General features: G+C 48.8%; 2 protein-coding genes across 2 annotated transcripts in view; both read right to left on the bottom strand.

The window, feature by feature from the left end:
- The window catches only part of AXDND1 (axonemal dynein light chain domain containing 1), a 71,225-nt gene extending 69,793 nt beyond the window's left edge, over nt 1-1,432 (bottom strand). Inside the window, 1 exon segment of the mRNA XM_075067899.1 lies at nt 1,199-1,432. Coding sequence (XP_074924000.1) covers nt 1,199-1,328 — 130 coding nt within the window. The 5' untranslated portion in view covers nt 1,329-1,432.
- Nucleotides 1,433-9,636: 8,204 nt separating this feature from the next.
- SOAT1 (sterol O-acyltransferase 1) overlaps nt 9,637-14,897 on the bottom strand; it is a 53,354-nt gene continuing 48,093 nt past the window's right edge. Inside the window, exon 16 of the mRNA XM_032796169.2 lies at nt 9,637-13,633. Coding sequence (XP_032652060.1) covers nt 13,577-13,633 — 57 coding nt within the window. The 3' untranslated portion in view covers nt 9,637-13,576. The remainder of the gene's footprint in view (nt 13,634-14,897) is intronic.

Consider the following 14,897-nt stretch of genomic DNA (forward strand, 5'->3'; position numbering starts at 1 on the left):
TGCGGATTGGATTGCTGATACAAATTTTGTACCACTTAGTTGTTCTAATATTCAAACCATAGATGTAAATATAAAGAGCCATGTGACCCACCTTGTCATTAAAGCATAAGTCCCAATTCTGAACCTTAGCGTCCAAAAATGTGGGTGCCCCATTGCATGAAAGCCTCCAAGCTTAATTACCAGCTTAGATCATAGCGCTTGCCACCAGCCAGAGAAATTCCAAGTGGTCTGGGCCTCACTCTTGGTCTCCCAAAACCTCCCTGGGGGACCCCAAGACGTCAGAGGCCCTGTGAGTCTCACAAATAAAGGGAAATAACCCACTTCCCCTATCCCCCTCTTTACCTCCGCCCAGATTTCGCCCACCCTGGTTTTAACACTAGGACCATCACCGTGTTTCAACCTCTGAAACACGAACACAGATAGGACATTCACCTTCCCCCCTCCTTCTTTTTCCCCCTCCAAGTTTCTTTCCCTGAGGAGGAAGACCGTTAATTCCTCGGACGCAGATTCCTATCACTTGAAGCCTTCAACTAGAAAAAATCCAACAAGTTGTTAAAAAGGAAGCTTTATAATAAAAGAAAGAAAAACATAAAAAATGCGTCTCTGTATCAAGGTGACAATATACAGGGTTCATTGGCTTTAAAAGAAAAACAAAATGAATTAAACAGCCTTATTCAAAAAGAATACAAATTTAAAACATTTCCAGCCAAACCTACCCACACATGTAAATTACAAAAAACAATATAAAAACCTTATTGGTCTTATACCAGTGACTTACAACTGGGAAACAGAAAGATTTTAAAGCCTGAGATAGAGAGTCACTCTCAGAAAGCCGAAGTGAGAGCAACAGAGACACAGGACAAAGACACACACCCAAAAATTCCCTCTCTGAGCTTTGAAAAATCTGGTTTCCTGATTGGTCCTCTGGTCAGGTGTTTGGTTCCCTTTGTTAACCCTTTACAGGTAAAAGAAACATTAACCCTTAGCTATCTGTTTATGACACACCTCAATACAGTGAATATATAAAAACAAGAAGGTACTCCCAACTGCACTCTCCTGTTATCAACCTCTTACTATGGATTGGTAGGAGGTCAATATTCTGCAAAAATGATGGTGACTGAGACATTTGTGAATCACTATTAAACAACGCCCTATATGCAGTTTATACAGTATCATCTGGTCCCCAGATGAGATTTACCTGCACTTCTACTGCTGACAGGTACCAGAGATAAACTACTTTTCATTTTTCTGCCCTCTGGTTTGGATGCAGATGGTGGCCCAGGAACAGGCATTTGATTGAGCGACATGGTGAGTGGTTTACTATTCATTTATTCAAGTAATTTTCAATGATGAAATAACCTGCAAGCAAAATTAAATCAAAATTGTTGCTGAGCTTCATCATTTTTATGGAAATAAAACTTTCTTGTATGGTACAAGGAGAGTCAGGAACCAGACTTCGTGCTTTGCATCCAAAATTTTGTGTGTGTATATATATATATATATATATATATATATATATATATATTTTGTAAAAAGCTTGGTTTTAACATTTAACATGAAGCAGGCACTAACCATTTCACATACATTTGTGAGTACACTGAATTGAGCTCTAGTATCTATTTTGCAATTCACTTTTTCATCATTTATTTCCAGTGCCAAACCAATCTACTGTCAAACCCTTGCTTTGTAAAATTATTAGAATGAGTGACAAACTGTGCTCCTCCATCAACGCCAGTGCTTTATTCTCCCACTCATATATGTGCTTTCCATTTGTTTCCAATTTGTGTTGAGAGTAAAACACTTATCAAAATAGTTGCCTTTATTACCTGCATGACACCACAATGCTTGTGCTGGACATATCTGAATTGTATTGCAATTACCTCCATATTTATTGCAAAAAAATCTGGTCTCTCCCATTTCACCCATGGTATTCTGAATTTTATGTCTTGATATCTAATTGGATGGATTTAATATTTTTTCACAAGCACGCACTTGGAAAGCCCATTTTTACTAGCTGCAAATACACATCGTTTTTGCAAAGTCAAACCACATCTCATGTTAGCCTTCCTTTGATCTGGTCACCGATAGCAATACAAATAATTAGATCAGTAAGTGGCATGTTAATTACCCCTGTGCCTTAGCCTTATCACGGGATGATCAACAGCATCCCCATGGCAAGTGACTGGAAAGCAGATTTGCCTTTCCAGTGATATGCTGGCGAGGCGTGGATCAAGGTACCCTTGATCTTTCTGCCTGACACGTCAGCAGACACCTTCCCTGCTCCCCGCAGAGTATCCTCCATGCCCCCGAGCCGGCCGCACACTGCGGAAGGTTCCTCCCGCTCCAGTGTCCCGCAGGCACCCCTGGGTTCAGCCCGCCCAGCCCGAGGGGTTCAGGTGGTTTCTTCTCGCGTGCAGCCGGCAGGCACAGGAGAGCGCCGTGCATTGCGCTGTCAGCCGGCGGGGGACAGGCTGCACCGTGCCCCAGACAGCATCACACCGGCCCCCAGGGGCAGGGCCGGACGCGGGCCAACAAGCATCTTCATCTACCCCCGCCCAAGCTCGGCCCGTGGCAGGCGGCAGCGAGCTGGCCCCGCTCGCAGGGACAGGCTGAGGGGGCGCAACCCCTCCGCCCCGCCAGCACCTCCTGTCCCCCCGAGGTACGAGCCGCTCCCTGTGCAGTGACACCCCCTCCCGCGGCCGAGCCAGCGGGGCCCGCCCACAGGAGCCCCGCCGGGGTGATACCGACACCGGGCAGGACGCCGTTTACCAGCTCTCAGTAGCACCGGCACTTCCCGTTTAGTCTGTTGCTATGGAAACGCAGGGCTTCTCCACCATAGCTGTCTGACTAGCGCCTAGTGAGGTAGAACTCCCCCTCCGCGGAGGGACTCGAAGGAGGACTTTGATCAGGCCGTGGCTTAGTCACCTCAGCAAATCCACTTTCCCTCAGGGCCTTAGCGCCGCTCTTCAGCATGCGCCGCGCACGCGCCCCTCCCTCCCGTGGTAAAAACTGAGCTGCGCCTGCGCAACTGGAACCTTGGGCGGGCTGGGTATCCCCCCGCCCCCTGTGTATTCTTTTCCCTGTTGAAAATAAAGAGGGCTTTGTTCCAGGTCCCTGATTGCCCCTGTTGCAGGCACAGAAGAATGCCCAAGGCAAGCAACAGTGGTCCATGCCCGGAGTGCTTAGTGCCAATAAACACATGGAGGTGGAGAAGCAAAACACATGTTTATTTGGGATCCCGAAACGGTGGTGGGAGACTTAGTACCCCTCAGATCCAGCCCAGCTAAAACAAACAGTCTGTTCCTTTATATCCATGAGAACTTTTCTCGCTGACTAGCAAGCCCCCGTTTCCCCTCCCTCTTCTGTCCGGCTGCAGCATTCTTTTCTCACACACTTCTTTGTCTTCCTCCTCCCTCTCCTCCTCCTTCCTCCCCCTGTAGCAGTTACGTAAGCGCAGGTGCATTAAGTAATCTAGGCCGCGGCAGCTGGTTAGTAAGTTTTCCTTCTGCAAGTTATCTTGTCCTTCTGCTAAAGGTGCACAGGCATCATTATTTCTGCTTTAGACCAGTTAGAACTGTTGCAACTGATAACGGCTGTTACAGCAGGCCTTTTAGGTCGATTAAAGTTTAAACATGGAAGGACTCTTGTTTGCTGAGGCCTAAAACCAAGAAGGCTCCATACCCTTGTGGCCTTCCACCCTCCCAAGTTACTTAGGGTTATGCTTAGTGACACCAACACCCGGACCCGAGCCCGAGAGCAGGCCCAGGCATGAGACACGTTACAGAGGGGGCTGGTGGTCCTGGATGGGGGATGCATGGTACTTAAGGCAGAGTTGACAACTTCCTTAGGGTTACCATATTTAAACATTCAAAAAAGAGGAGGGGGGGCATCAGCACCGCCCACGGTCCACCCCTACTCCACCCCCACTCAGCCCCAGGTCCTGCCCCCTCCCCATTCATCCCCTGGCCTGGCCTGCTGTGTCCCTCCTCCCTCCCTTGCCAGAACCTCCCCGCCCCTCCCCCGGCTTGCTGGTTCTTGCCTCCTCACCCTCAGCTGCCCACCACTGGTTCCCTCGCCCCTCACCTCTTCAACCCTCACTGCCCGCCGCTGGCCTTTTCACACGCACCCCTGCCTTCCGCTCACTCGCCTCCCCTCCCCTCTGCCCTGGGAAAAGTGCCAATGGGAGCTGCCGGAGTCATGGAACGGGGCTTACAGGCGCCAGCAGCGCGCAGAGACCCTTCTGCCCCCCCAGACCTGACCCATCCCTAAGAGCTAGGGACCTGCTGGGGGCCAGATAGGTAGTCCGAGCAGTGCTTACTTGGGGAGGCTCCCAGGAAGCATCCAGCAGGTCCCTTTGGGTCCTAGGGTCAGGTTGGGCGCAAAGGGCTCTCTGCTCAGTGCCTATGCCTGCAAGCCCCGCTCTCACAGCTCTCATTGGGCAGGAGGGAGCCAGTGCAGCATGTGGAGACCCCCTCCAGCACTGTGCCTGGGGGCCACCCACACTGCAGGCTCCTGTTAGCCGGTGGGTGCCAGGAGCTGCCCCAGGACTTTGGACTTAGGGTTATGTCCATATTTTCCAAGACGTTTTTAAATATTTAAAAATTCCTCCCAGATGGCAATTTAAGAACTAAAAAGCCAGACATGTCCAGGAAAATATAGACATATGGTAACCTTAACTTTCTGATTGCAGAGAAAACCAACACATTTGCCCTACCCCAAGGCCCCACCCCTGCTCCCTCCATCCTCTCCCTCCCTCATTTTCACCAGGCTGCAGCAGGGGGGCAGGTGAGGGTTAAGGTTGCCTACTTTCTAATGACAGAAAACCAAACACTAGGGTGACTGGTTTTCAACTGGAACATGCCATTGAAAAGTGACCCCAGCAGGCCCAGTCAATGCCGCTGACTGGGCCATTACAAGTCCAGTCAGTGGTGCTGCAGAGCTAAGGCAGGCTAGTCCCTATTGGTCCTGGCTCCGTGCTGCACCCCAGAAGCAGCCAGCACAGCTGGCTCCGGGTAGGGGGGCAGGGCTCTGCACCCTGCCCCGATCCTGAGCACTAACTCCATACTGTCATTGGCCAGGAACTGCAGCCAATGGGAGCTGCAGGGACAGTGCCTACAGGCAGGAGTAGCATGCAGAGGTGCCTGCTGCACCTCCACTCCACCTAGGAGCTAGACCTCCTGGCTCCTTCTGGGGAACAATACAGTCTGCAGTGTCAAGAAAGGTACCTCAGCCACCCCCCCACGTTGTGCCGCTGACCAGGAGCTGCCACCGGTGACCCAGAGCCCCAACCCTGAGCCCCTTCCTGCAACCCAAGCCCCTCAACCCACACCTCCAGATGGAGCCTGCATCCCAACCCCCTGCCCCAGCCCAGAGCCCCCTCCCACACCCTGAACATCTCTGTCCCAGCTTGGAGCCCCCTCCTGTACCTCAAACCCCTCACCCCAACCTCTTACCTCACCCAGAGCCCCCCTCACAGCCTAAACCCATTTCTGACCCCACCCCAGAGCCTGCACCTCCAGTAGAGCCCTCACCCCAACCCCCTACCCCAACCCTGTGAAAGAATGAGGGTGGGGGAGAGTGAGCCACCAAGGGAAGGGAATTGTAGTGGGCAGGGCCTCAGGAAAGGAGCAGGGCTAGGGTGTTGAGTTTTGTGGGATTAGAACTTTGATGGGCAAACTACAGCCCAAGGGCTGCATCCAGCCCTCCAGAGGTTTTAATCTAGTCCTCAAGCTCCCGCCAGGGAGCGGAGTCAGGGGTTTGCCTCAGTCCACGCAGCTCGTGGAAGCAGCAGCAGCAGCAGCAGCAGCAGCATGTCCCACCTCCAGCTCCTATGCTTAGGGGCAGCCAGGGGTCTCCACACAGTGCCCACACCCCAAGTGTGGCCTCTGCAGCTCTCATTGGCCGGGAACCATGGCCACTGGGAGCTGCAGGGACAACACCTGCGGATGGGGTGGCGCCTCCGCGTAGGAGGCGGAGAGAGAACATGCCGCTGCTTCTGGGAGCTGCTTGAGGTAAGTGCTGCCCAGAGCCTGCACCCGACCCCCTCTCACCCCAAACTCCCTGCCTCAGCCCCAATCCCCTCCTACCTGCCAAACCCTTGGTGTCAGCCCGGAGCATCCTCCTGCACCCCCAGCCCCTCATGCCCAGTCCCACCCCAGAGTCCTCACCCCCTCCTGCACCCCAAACCCAATTTCATGAGCATTCATGGCCCACCATACAATTTCCATACCCAGATGTGGCCCTTGGGCCAAAATGTTTGCCCACCCCTATATTAGAAAGTTGGCAACTCTACTGAACACCCATGCCCCGGCCACTGTTTGGCCCTGTCCCTTCCCTGACAACCTGCCCCACCCCATCCTGAGGCTCTGCCTCTCTCCCTCCATTGCTTGCTCGCCTCCACTGTTGCTCACCTGCTCATTTTCACTGCAAAGCCCAAACCGGCATATTTATTGTTTTGACAGATGTATTATGCTAGTTTCAGGTCAAAAGGGTCATTCAAAAAATTTTTTCACAGAGGTTTTCATGATTCTTTCCCTCCCTTCTTCCCATTTTTCATAACCAGCTCCATGCTTTTTGTTCACTAAAGTTACAGTAGTTTTGTGTGTGGAATTAGGACCACGCATTATCACAACTGCAATGGGTCTATTAAAGGCCAACTCCTGAAGCCCAAGTACAAATCCAAAAAGCAAAACTCCAGAAATGCACATCTGTCCATATACCTATATAAAGAAATCTGTAGAAACTGACTCGCACACCTACATCCAGATACACACAGGTATTCCTGTGTACACGTCTAGCATGTAGTAACACATACTTCCACATTATTTATTATTACAATTGTTTAGTGCCTAGAGCCCCCCAAGTAAAATCAGGGCTCCAGGGTTATAGGTGCTGAACATACACATAAAAAGAATCTGCAACTAAGTTTATAATGTAGCTAGACTAAGGGAGGGAGAAATGTATGCTATATTATCTCTTCTGCAATTACTAGTCAACACCACTCACTTTTCAAGAAATAATACATTTCCCTTCTCTTTTAAAAACTTATGAAATTAATACGTCAATTTTTTTGTGCGCAAGCTAGCAAAAGGAATAAGAGTCAAAGAGTTAGGCTGCAAATTTTATTCACATAGGTATACACACATGCAGCAATACATGTACTTCCCTACACAAAGACAGAGTTTCTTACATGCATGCACACACTTGCCTGCACAGACACACCCAGCTGGGAAAGGACGAGGGTGGACTGGCAGGGAAAAGATGGGGAGGCAGGTGGAGGAGAGAGGATGGGGGAGGGAAAGAGGCCAAGGACAAGAGCAGAGTAGGGGTAAGAGGCAGCAGTGAAGGAAAGAGTTGGGGGAGGGGTACATGGGGTGGATGGGGATGCAGAAGGCTACTGGTCCATGCGGATGTGGGAGGCACAGGGGTGTATAGGGACATAATGGGAGTGAACTAGTGTCTGAAGGTGAATGGGGTGCAGGGCTGTCAGGGGTGAGGGACATAGGGATGGGTGAGGGAGGTGGAGAAGATGGGTGGGAGAGTGCTGAAAGGGTACATGGCTGGGATGGGTAGGTGTGAGGGACAGAGTAGGATGGGATGGGGAGGGATGCAGTGAGGGGGATGAGGGTGCAGAGGCGTTGGGACGGGGAGGGATGCAGCCTTATTCCCAGCACTCTGAGATGCAGATACATACCACCAACTTCTGGGTGCTGGCGATGGGGCAACAGACTGCAGTTCACCGCAGGGCACGTGCCACAGCTTGAGCCCAGCCACAGGAGGAGCGTGAGAAGTGGACCAGCAGCAGCAAGAGAGGCACACACCACCACCCCTCAACAGCCACTTAGGCACGCTAGTTCATCCCCTGCCCCAGCCAACGGAAGCTGTACCTGTGGGTGGAGCAGCACGTGGACCCCCGGCTTCCCCTACATGTAGGAGCTGGAGGGGGGACATGCCAGCTGCTTCCCGAGAACTGCACGGTTCAGCTCCACTGTGTGGCGCTGCTAACCAGACAGTCAACAGCCTGGTCAACTGTGCTGACCGGAGCTCCAGCTGGGGTTGTGGGCTCTGGGATGGGGCCGGGGCCAAGGAATTCAGAGTGCAGGAGGCGGCTCAGGGCTGGGGTCAGCAGAGGGCTCAGGGCAGGGGTGCAGGAGCGGGTGTGGGCTCTGGGAGAGAGTTTGGATGCAGGAGGGGGTTCTGACCTGGGGCAGGAGGTTGGGGATGAAGGAGGAGGTTCGGGGTGGGGGACAGGCTCCAGACAGCGTTTACCTGAGGTGGCTCCCGAAAGCAGTGCTATGGCCCTGTGGCCCCTAGGCACAGGGGTGGCCAGAGAGGCTCGGCATGATGCCTTCGCCTGCAGGTACTGCCTCTGCAGCTCCCATTGGCTGTGGTTGCCAGCTAAAGGGAGTTGTGGAACCACCCTCTCTGGCCACCCCTGCACCTAGGGGCCGCAGGGACATAGCACTGCCTCTGGGAACCATGCAGAGCCAGGGCAGGCAGGGAGCCTGCCTCAACCCCACTGCGCTGCCAACTGGACTTTTAAGAGCCCAGTCAGTGCTGCTGACTGGAGCCACCAGGTTCCCTTTTCAACCAGGTGTTCCAGTTGAAAACCAGATGCCAGGCAACCCTAATTGAAGGGCTAAAGAGGCTGCACACTTGGCTGCCCAAATCAAGCAAGCAGCATTCGGCCCCTGGACAGTTTCATGGGGGGAAGGTGTATCAGATATAGGCAAGCAGGCAGCCCATTTATAGGCAACCCACAGGCCCCAGCATACAAGACTCCATCCTAGCTTGCTTTGCATTGCATGCAGAGACCAGTAGTTCCCAGGGGACACACCTTTGTAGTGAGATAAGGGTTGCAGAATAGGCACAGCATTTGGGTTCTTGGCAAAGTGATCAAAACAGCCCTGCTAGGGAAAGTTTGGACCTCCTTGCCTGCTGGGATGGGAAACCTAACAAGGCTCCTAAAGAACAGAGATCATCATAGATGGCTGGGACCAAAATGCATCCATGGGGCAAGTCCACTAGAGTCAATTTTAACCCTTGGATTCAGAGATGTAGAAGCCAACTCTCTCCCTTTTCTATTGGCATATAAATAAATCATAGCCTGGGGGACCACATGCACTGAGTTGGTGCTTGCAGGAGATCAAAGCAGAGGAGCTGGGATTGAGAGGATGCAGCCCTTAGGATTGTCATTGTTTAGGAACAAGAGGAAAGTAGATTTGGAATTGGGAGTTACTTAACACCCTGCATGGAAATGCCTGGGGACCTGTGCCCCATGGGAGCTTATTCCCAATCACTCCCCCCTCCAATATCCCTCCACAACGCTTTGCAACAGATCCCAGAGTGCTCCAGAGCGGGCACACAAGGACTGTATGCAATAGGTTATCAGGGTGCTTGCTGAGCAGGCAGGAGTTGCCCCAGTGGCTGCCTGGTACCCAGAGCCTAGCTCCAGCGGGAATGTGATACATAGATTGGAGGAGGAAAAGTCTCTCACCCCTGATGCCTCAACATCCAGGAACAATGCTCTTCACCCTCCCATCAACTCCAGTAGGGTGAGGTACAGCTTGTACCTGTCCCCCGCAGTAACACAGGCCTTAGAGGACACTGGAGAGAACAGACCCACACACACACACCTTTCCTAGATAGCAAAATATATTTCAACTGCTGAAATACAGTAGATTATATAAACCCCGTTTCTGCATGACAGAACATTTTACAGGTTAATACATTGCAGACAGTAACAGAATCACATCTCCCACAACAGGCATCTCTTGGCAGCTATTCCAGTCTTAATAACACCAGAGGTTGTTCATACAACTCACAGGTAGAGTGCATTTCAGTTTCTTCTACTAAGTGGTATTTGTACATTTAATTCTTTCTGTCGCCCACCCTTTCTAACTAAAGAGATTAGAATCTGTCTGCTCCAGGAAGGAGACTAGTAGGGTTGTCAACTACTCTCAACAGCAAAGACTCTAGTGCAATGAGTAGAGACTTGCAGGTATCTTGCTGACTAGGTGCATAACCCTAAGACATCTGAAAAGAATGCAGGGCACATTTAAATCATTCCCTCCCTCCAGCTCATTTACATTCACAGATTCAAGCCAAATGATTCACTGCCTCTTCCCATCCTAGGCACCCTGCCTCAAATCACTGATTTCTTCACAGCAAGTAAAAATAATTAGGCTAATTTTGATAATCCTTATTGAACAGTATACAGTTTTAAGAGATCAAAGGCAGGATTTCTTTCAGTTCTAAAGCCATCTTCATGCAGGAAGCTGGATAGCTTGGTGGGTTTTTTAAAAGCAGCAAAAAGGACACATTAGGTAACAAGATTCTGTATGAATCTACAGTTCTCTTACAAGGACAAATATACAATACCCTTGTGGACTATTACATATTTCATATATGCAAGAAACTGGGTACAAAAAATCTCACCACATTAATACTGATTTCTGTGATGTTACTGAGCAGTAAGTTGAGTTGTGTTGGCAGGAATTCCAAAATAGAAGCTTCCCATTTCATGGATGGTTAATTGATAGTGGAAGTAAGCTTCACAACTTTACAAAGAACACTTAATATGTGTATACCGTAAGAATTCAAATAGGTTGTTAGCCTTAAGTGGCCAAATCACTGGCCAGACCACCACACTGCTAGAGCTGGGATTCTATGGTCTAACAAAAAACAAAACAAAAAACTCTTCAAATGAACCAGGTAGTATCTTCAATTCCCATTTAGCCCAGCAATGTGCAATAATTTCACTAGAAAGTCTAAGGCCTCAAGTATTTCCCCAAGGCAAATCATGAAAACTGAATTTCAAGCTGATATCAAATCACAAAATAAGTCAACAAATAGCAAAAATTGTCAGTAGTGTAGTTGTTAATGCTCTCTAAAGGCATGGTTTCAGATGACTTGAACTATAAGGTAAGAACTGAATGTATCAAGAAAAAAGGCCAGTTATAGCAGTTGAACATGCCTGTATAATGACTGGCTTCTGCTTGCAATATTTTAATCCTTTGGTTCCAAGCATTGAGGTTATTGACATAGTAACGCTCAAGATTCTACATTATAGGTAAACTGGCACCAGAGAGTTATACCTAGAGTCCTATTAGTAGGCAGAGAAGACTCAAAATACAATTCTTCCTTCTTTTGAGAACACTGAGACACAGTAGCAGGAATCAGACACAGACTTCAAGAAACCCAAGCCTCTAATCCATTAGACCCAAAGGGAGTGCAAGGATTTCCATACATAAATAGTACATTGCATTTTAAGAACTATGATTAAAGTGTACTGACTTCAATTCATCTTAGATGGAAGAGAAGTGCTACTATCTGAACACAAAGCTATTTTTCAAAAAGGACACTATCAGGTTAAAAATAATCTCTTAAAATTATTTTACTAGCAGCACATTTTTAAAAAAAAAGGTCTAGTTTACTTTCCATTATAATTGTTCAAACTCAACTAGTGAAAGTAAAAAACCAACAGACAGGGTAAAGTTTCAAATGATTTTCACCTCCAGGCTCTTTTGTACTAGCACAAATGTTTGGGGGCACATATTTGTTAAATTCTTTCTACTAAAATAAAAAAAAAAATCATGAAAACAATTAAGAGTTTTTATATTTACTTTCATTCAATTAAAAAATATCCACCCTATACATTCAAAACCTGAATTTGTCACATATTTGACCTGGTTGTGTCCTTTTAATAAAAGCAGGAGACCTATTAGACAGAAACTGAAAACTAAGAAAAAAAATACTTAATATCAAAATAGTTGGCTCTGATGAAGTTATGTTTCAACTCAGGTTAGAAAATAGCTTTCCCAACACTTGAATAGAGTCCCATTGTCAGCACTGGTAGCCATGCCTATGGCTTGGAGGTCAACAGGATCAACTTGCCACTCAGAAAAATGTCATTAAAAAACATTTGAGTAACTGTGAAATTACAGTACTTAATGAAAGCCAAGTTGTTCTTTACTACTCAGCTCCTTCCTGCAACGGAAGTTGTAATTATTGTAGGATACAATTCAATGTGCATTACTTAAATGAATAAATGCCATTCAGATAAACAGGAGTTATATGGTTAGTTTCTGAACTAATTTGTAACCTAGAGTGCAAAACTGACATCTCCATATAGAAAGTGAAGCAGACAGTAACTGGAAGAGAACTTCAATTAGATACAATAATGTGCAACTGCTGTGGTAAAGGGAATATTCCCAGTTTGAATATCCCATTTTCAATCAGAGTTTCTCCTTGTAGCAGTGCAATGGTCCCATCTCCCTCCCAAAGCAGGGCATGAACTTTTCCTGACTCCATATATTTTTGATGCAACATTCCAAGGGAGATGTGGCTTTCCATTGTAAAAGTAGTGATTTAGAGTGATGGGGAGTGTGGGGGGAAGGCTTTGATTCATCCCCTTATTTCCAACTGCTTTTGTGTCAGGAAACTATTATGGAGCATCTTGTCAACATGTGGCAAGATTAATGGGCATCGTATACAGTGGAGCCATTTGAATGAGAATACAAAATCACTGAAATCAATGGGATTTTTTCAAACTGCTTCATAATACTCAATGCATACTAACATATGCAGAATAGTAAGTGCACATGCACAGTAACGACTTTTCACTTTGACAGTTTTGTATCCCCCTAAGATAATTGATTAGTCTAGGGGCTACAGGGAGGGAAGTTGTCAGAAAAAGCAAAACTCCTACTGCTCATAGTCACATGAGCTTCAGAGCACAACAGAAAAAGCCAAGGGGCATAAGAGCTGTAGCTGGAATTCTGAGAGCCAAAGAGGTCAGGCTTTTGTGATTTAGAGACCAGTCTTAAGCTTTTTTAGTGTAACTAAGGTTTTTGGTTTTTTTAAGAATGTATGCCCTACTTTTGAGTAAAACAAATATCTTCATATAGCCAGTAGCAACTGATCGTTCATTGCAACCACAGAAAGAAAAAAGGTCCTCAGCATTAAAAATTAAATTTTCCCCAGCCCATTTTCAATCTCTATGTACTGTCTGTGGTAAGTAATTCCAGACAGAGGACACAGAAAGCCATCCACCAATACTTGGGCTATGATGCAAAGACATGTTGCTCTGTCACATAACACTACCATAGCAACAAGGAGGGTTCCAAAGAGCATACAAATTCTGTAGTCTCCAGTTACTGAAGGAGGAAACAACTCTGAAGAAATGTCTAAGAAACAGATGGACAGAGGCTACCACTGAGCTCTACTTAGTCTGACCAGACGATCTATTGTCTGGGTGAAGAGTAGCAAAATATGAAGCACCGCTGGAATGAGCAAAATTCCAATGGACATAACTTTCATCTCAGTGTTTCATGACTGACATGGGAAGGACTGAGTAGAGCGGTGTGCAATGAGAGCTACCTGAACGTCTGCTGCAGTCCACTTCAACTGGGCTGCCTCAATAAAGTTACAAAAACAGTTTATCTCCAATAATCAGGAGGCACAACTTCCCTTAAAAAAAGATATGAAGTGAATTATGTCATTGTTCCCTGTCCTTGGAGGAGCACAGGCTGATCTTCAGATACGGGAGGTAAGATGAAAGCTGGGTTTAATAGTTTTAAATCTGAATATGACAATCCCAGGAACGTGGTTTCACGTAGTCCAGGAACGTGGGCTAGAAGACACAACAGAAGAGAGGCAGCATGTTAATCATGGACATGTAGTGGTGGACCTTATTGTACTGTCTATTGAAGTCAAGTAACCTTTTCTGCTCACACTCCCCTTACAGAAAAAGCCAGCAACACCACATAGTCTCACATCTGGAGGCCATGACTGATTCTGACAACAGGGTGTAGACAGACGACATTTTTTCAGGTAAACATGAGTGTCTAATCTATGGCCATTACAAAAATCTATTCATCTGTCTTCAGCGAAGACAGATTTACAACAGCAGCTGATCATTTCATGCCAGGAGTCAGTTCTGGGTGATAGCTACCACTACAGGAAATGAATACAAAAACTGCAGAGATGACATATTTGTAATGGGAGGGGAGGGAGAGGAGGACCAGTATTCCCTCTAATTTTTTACATCCATGTACGGAATGAATTTTGTTATGTGCACCAATATGGAGGTGGTGTGTGACATGTCACCTTCATACTGGTGCACATAAAGTTCATGTGGTGGGGATAGGGCCGAGGGGTTTGGAGTGTGGGAAGGGGCTCAGGCCTGGGGCAGAGGGTTGGTGGGGGCATGAGGGGTCTGGCTGGGGATGCGGGCTTGAGGTGGGACTGGGGATGAGGGGTTTGAGGTGCAGCAGGGGGCTCAGGCCTGGGGCAGAGGGTTGGTGGGGGCATGAGGGGTCTGGCTGGGGATGCGGGCTTGAGGTGGGACTGGGGATGAGGGGTTTGAGGTGCAGCAGGGGGCTCAGGCCTGGGGCAGAGGGTGAGGTTTTCAGCTAGGGGTGAAGGCTCTGGGGTGGGGCCAGGGCTGAGGGGGTCAGGAGGGGGTCTCAGGCAGAGGGTTGTGGTGCAGCCTCTGGGGTTGGGCCAGGGATGACGGGTTTGGGGGTTCAGGCTGCCCTGGGGCTGCGGTGGGGGGAGAGAGAGAACTCCCTCCAGCCCTCTCTCACTGTAGCAGCTCGGGGCAGGGGGAGAGATGCCTCTCCCGGCTGTGGCAATTCCAGCAGTCCTGGGCTGGGCCAAGGGAGGGGAGCCTCTCCCCCAGTCCCAGCAAGTCCACGGCAGGTCCACGTTGTGGCCAGGGGAGGGGCGCCTCTCCCAGCCACGGCAAGTCCAGGACAGGTCCGTGCTGGGGCACCTTTCCCACGGCAAGTCTGCACTGGGGCCAGTGGGAAGGGGCACCTCTTTCCCAGCAGCAGCAGGTCCGTGCTCGGGGAGAGCAATCTCTCCCCGCTGCAGCCCTGAGCCCCTGCACGGGC

Source organism: Chelonoidis abingdonii, chromosome 7, assembly GCF_003597395.2.
Source record: "Chelonoidis abingdonii isolate Lonesome George chromosome 7, CheloAbing_2.0, whole genome shotgun sequence".
NCBI lineage: Eukaryota > Metazoa > Chordata > Testudines > Testudinidae > Chelonoidis > Chelonoidis abingdonii.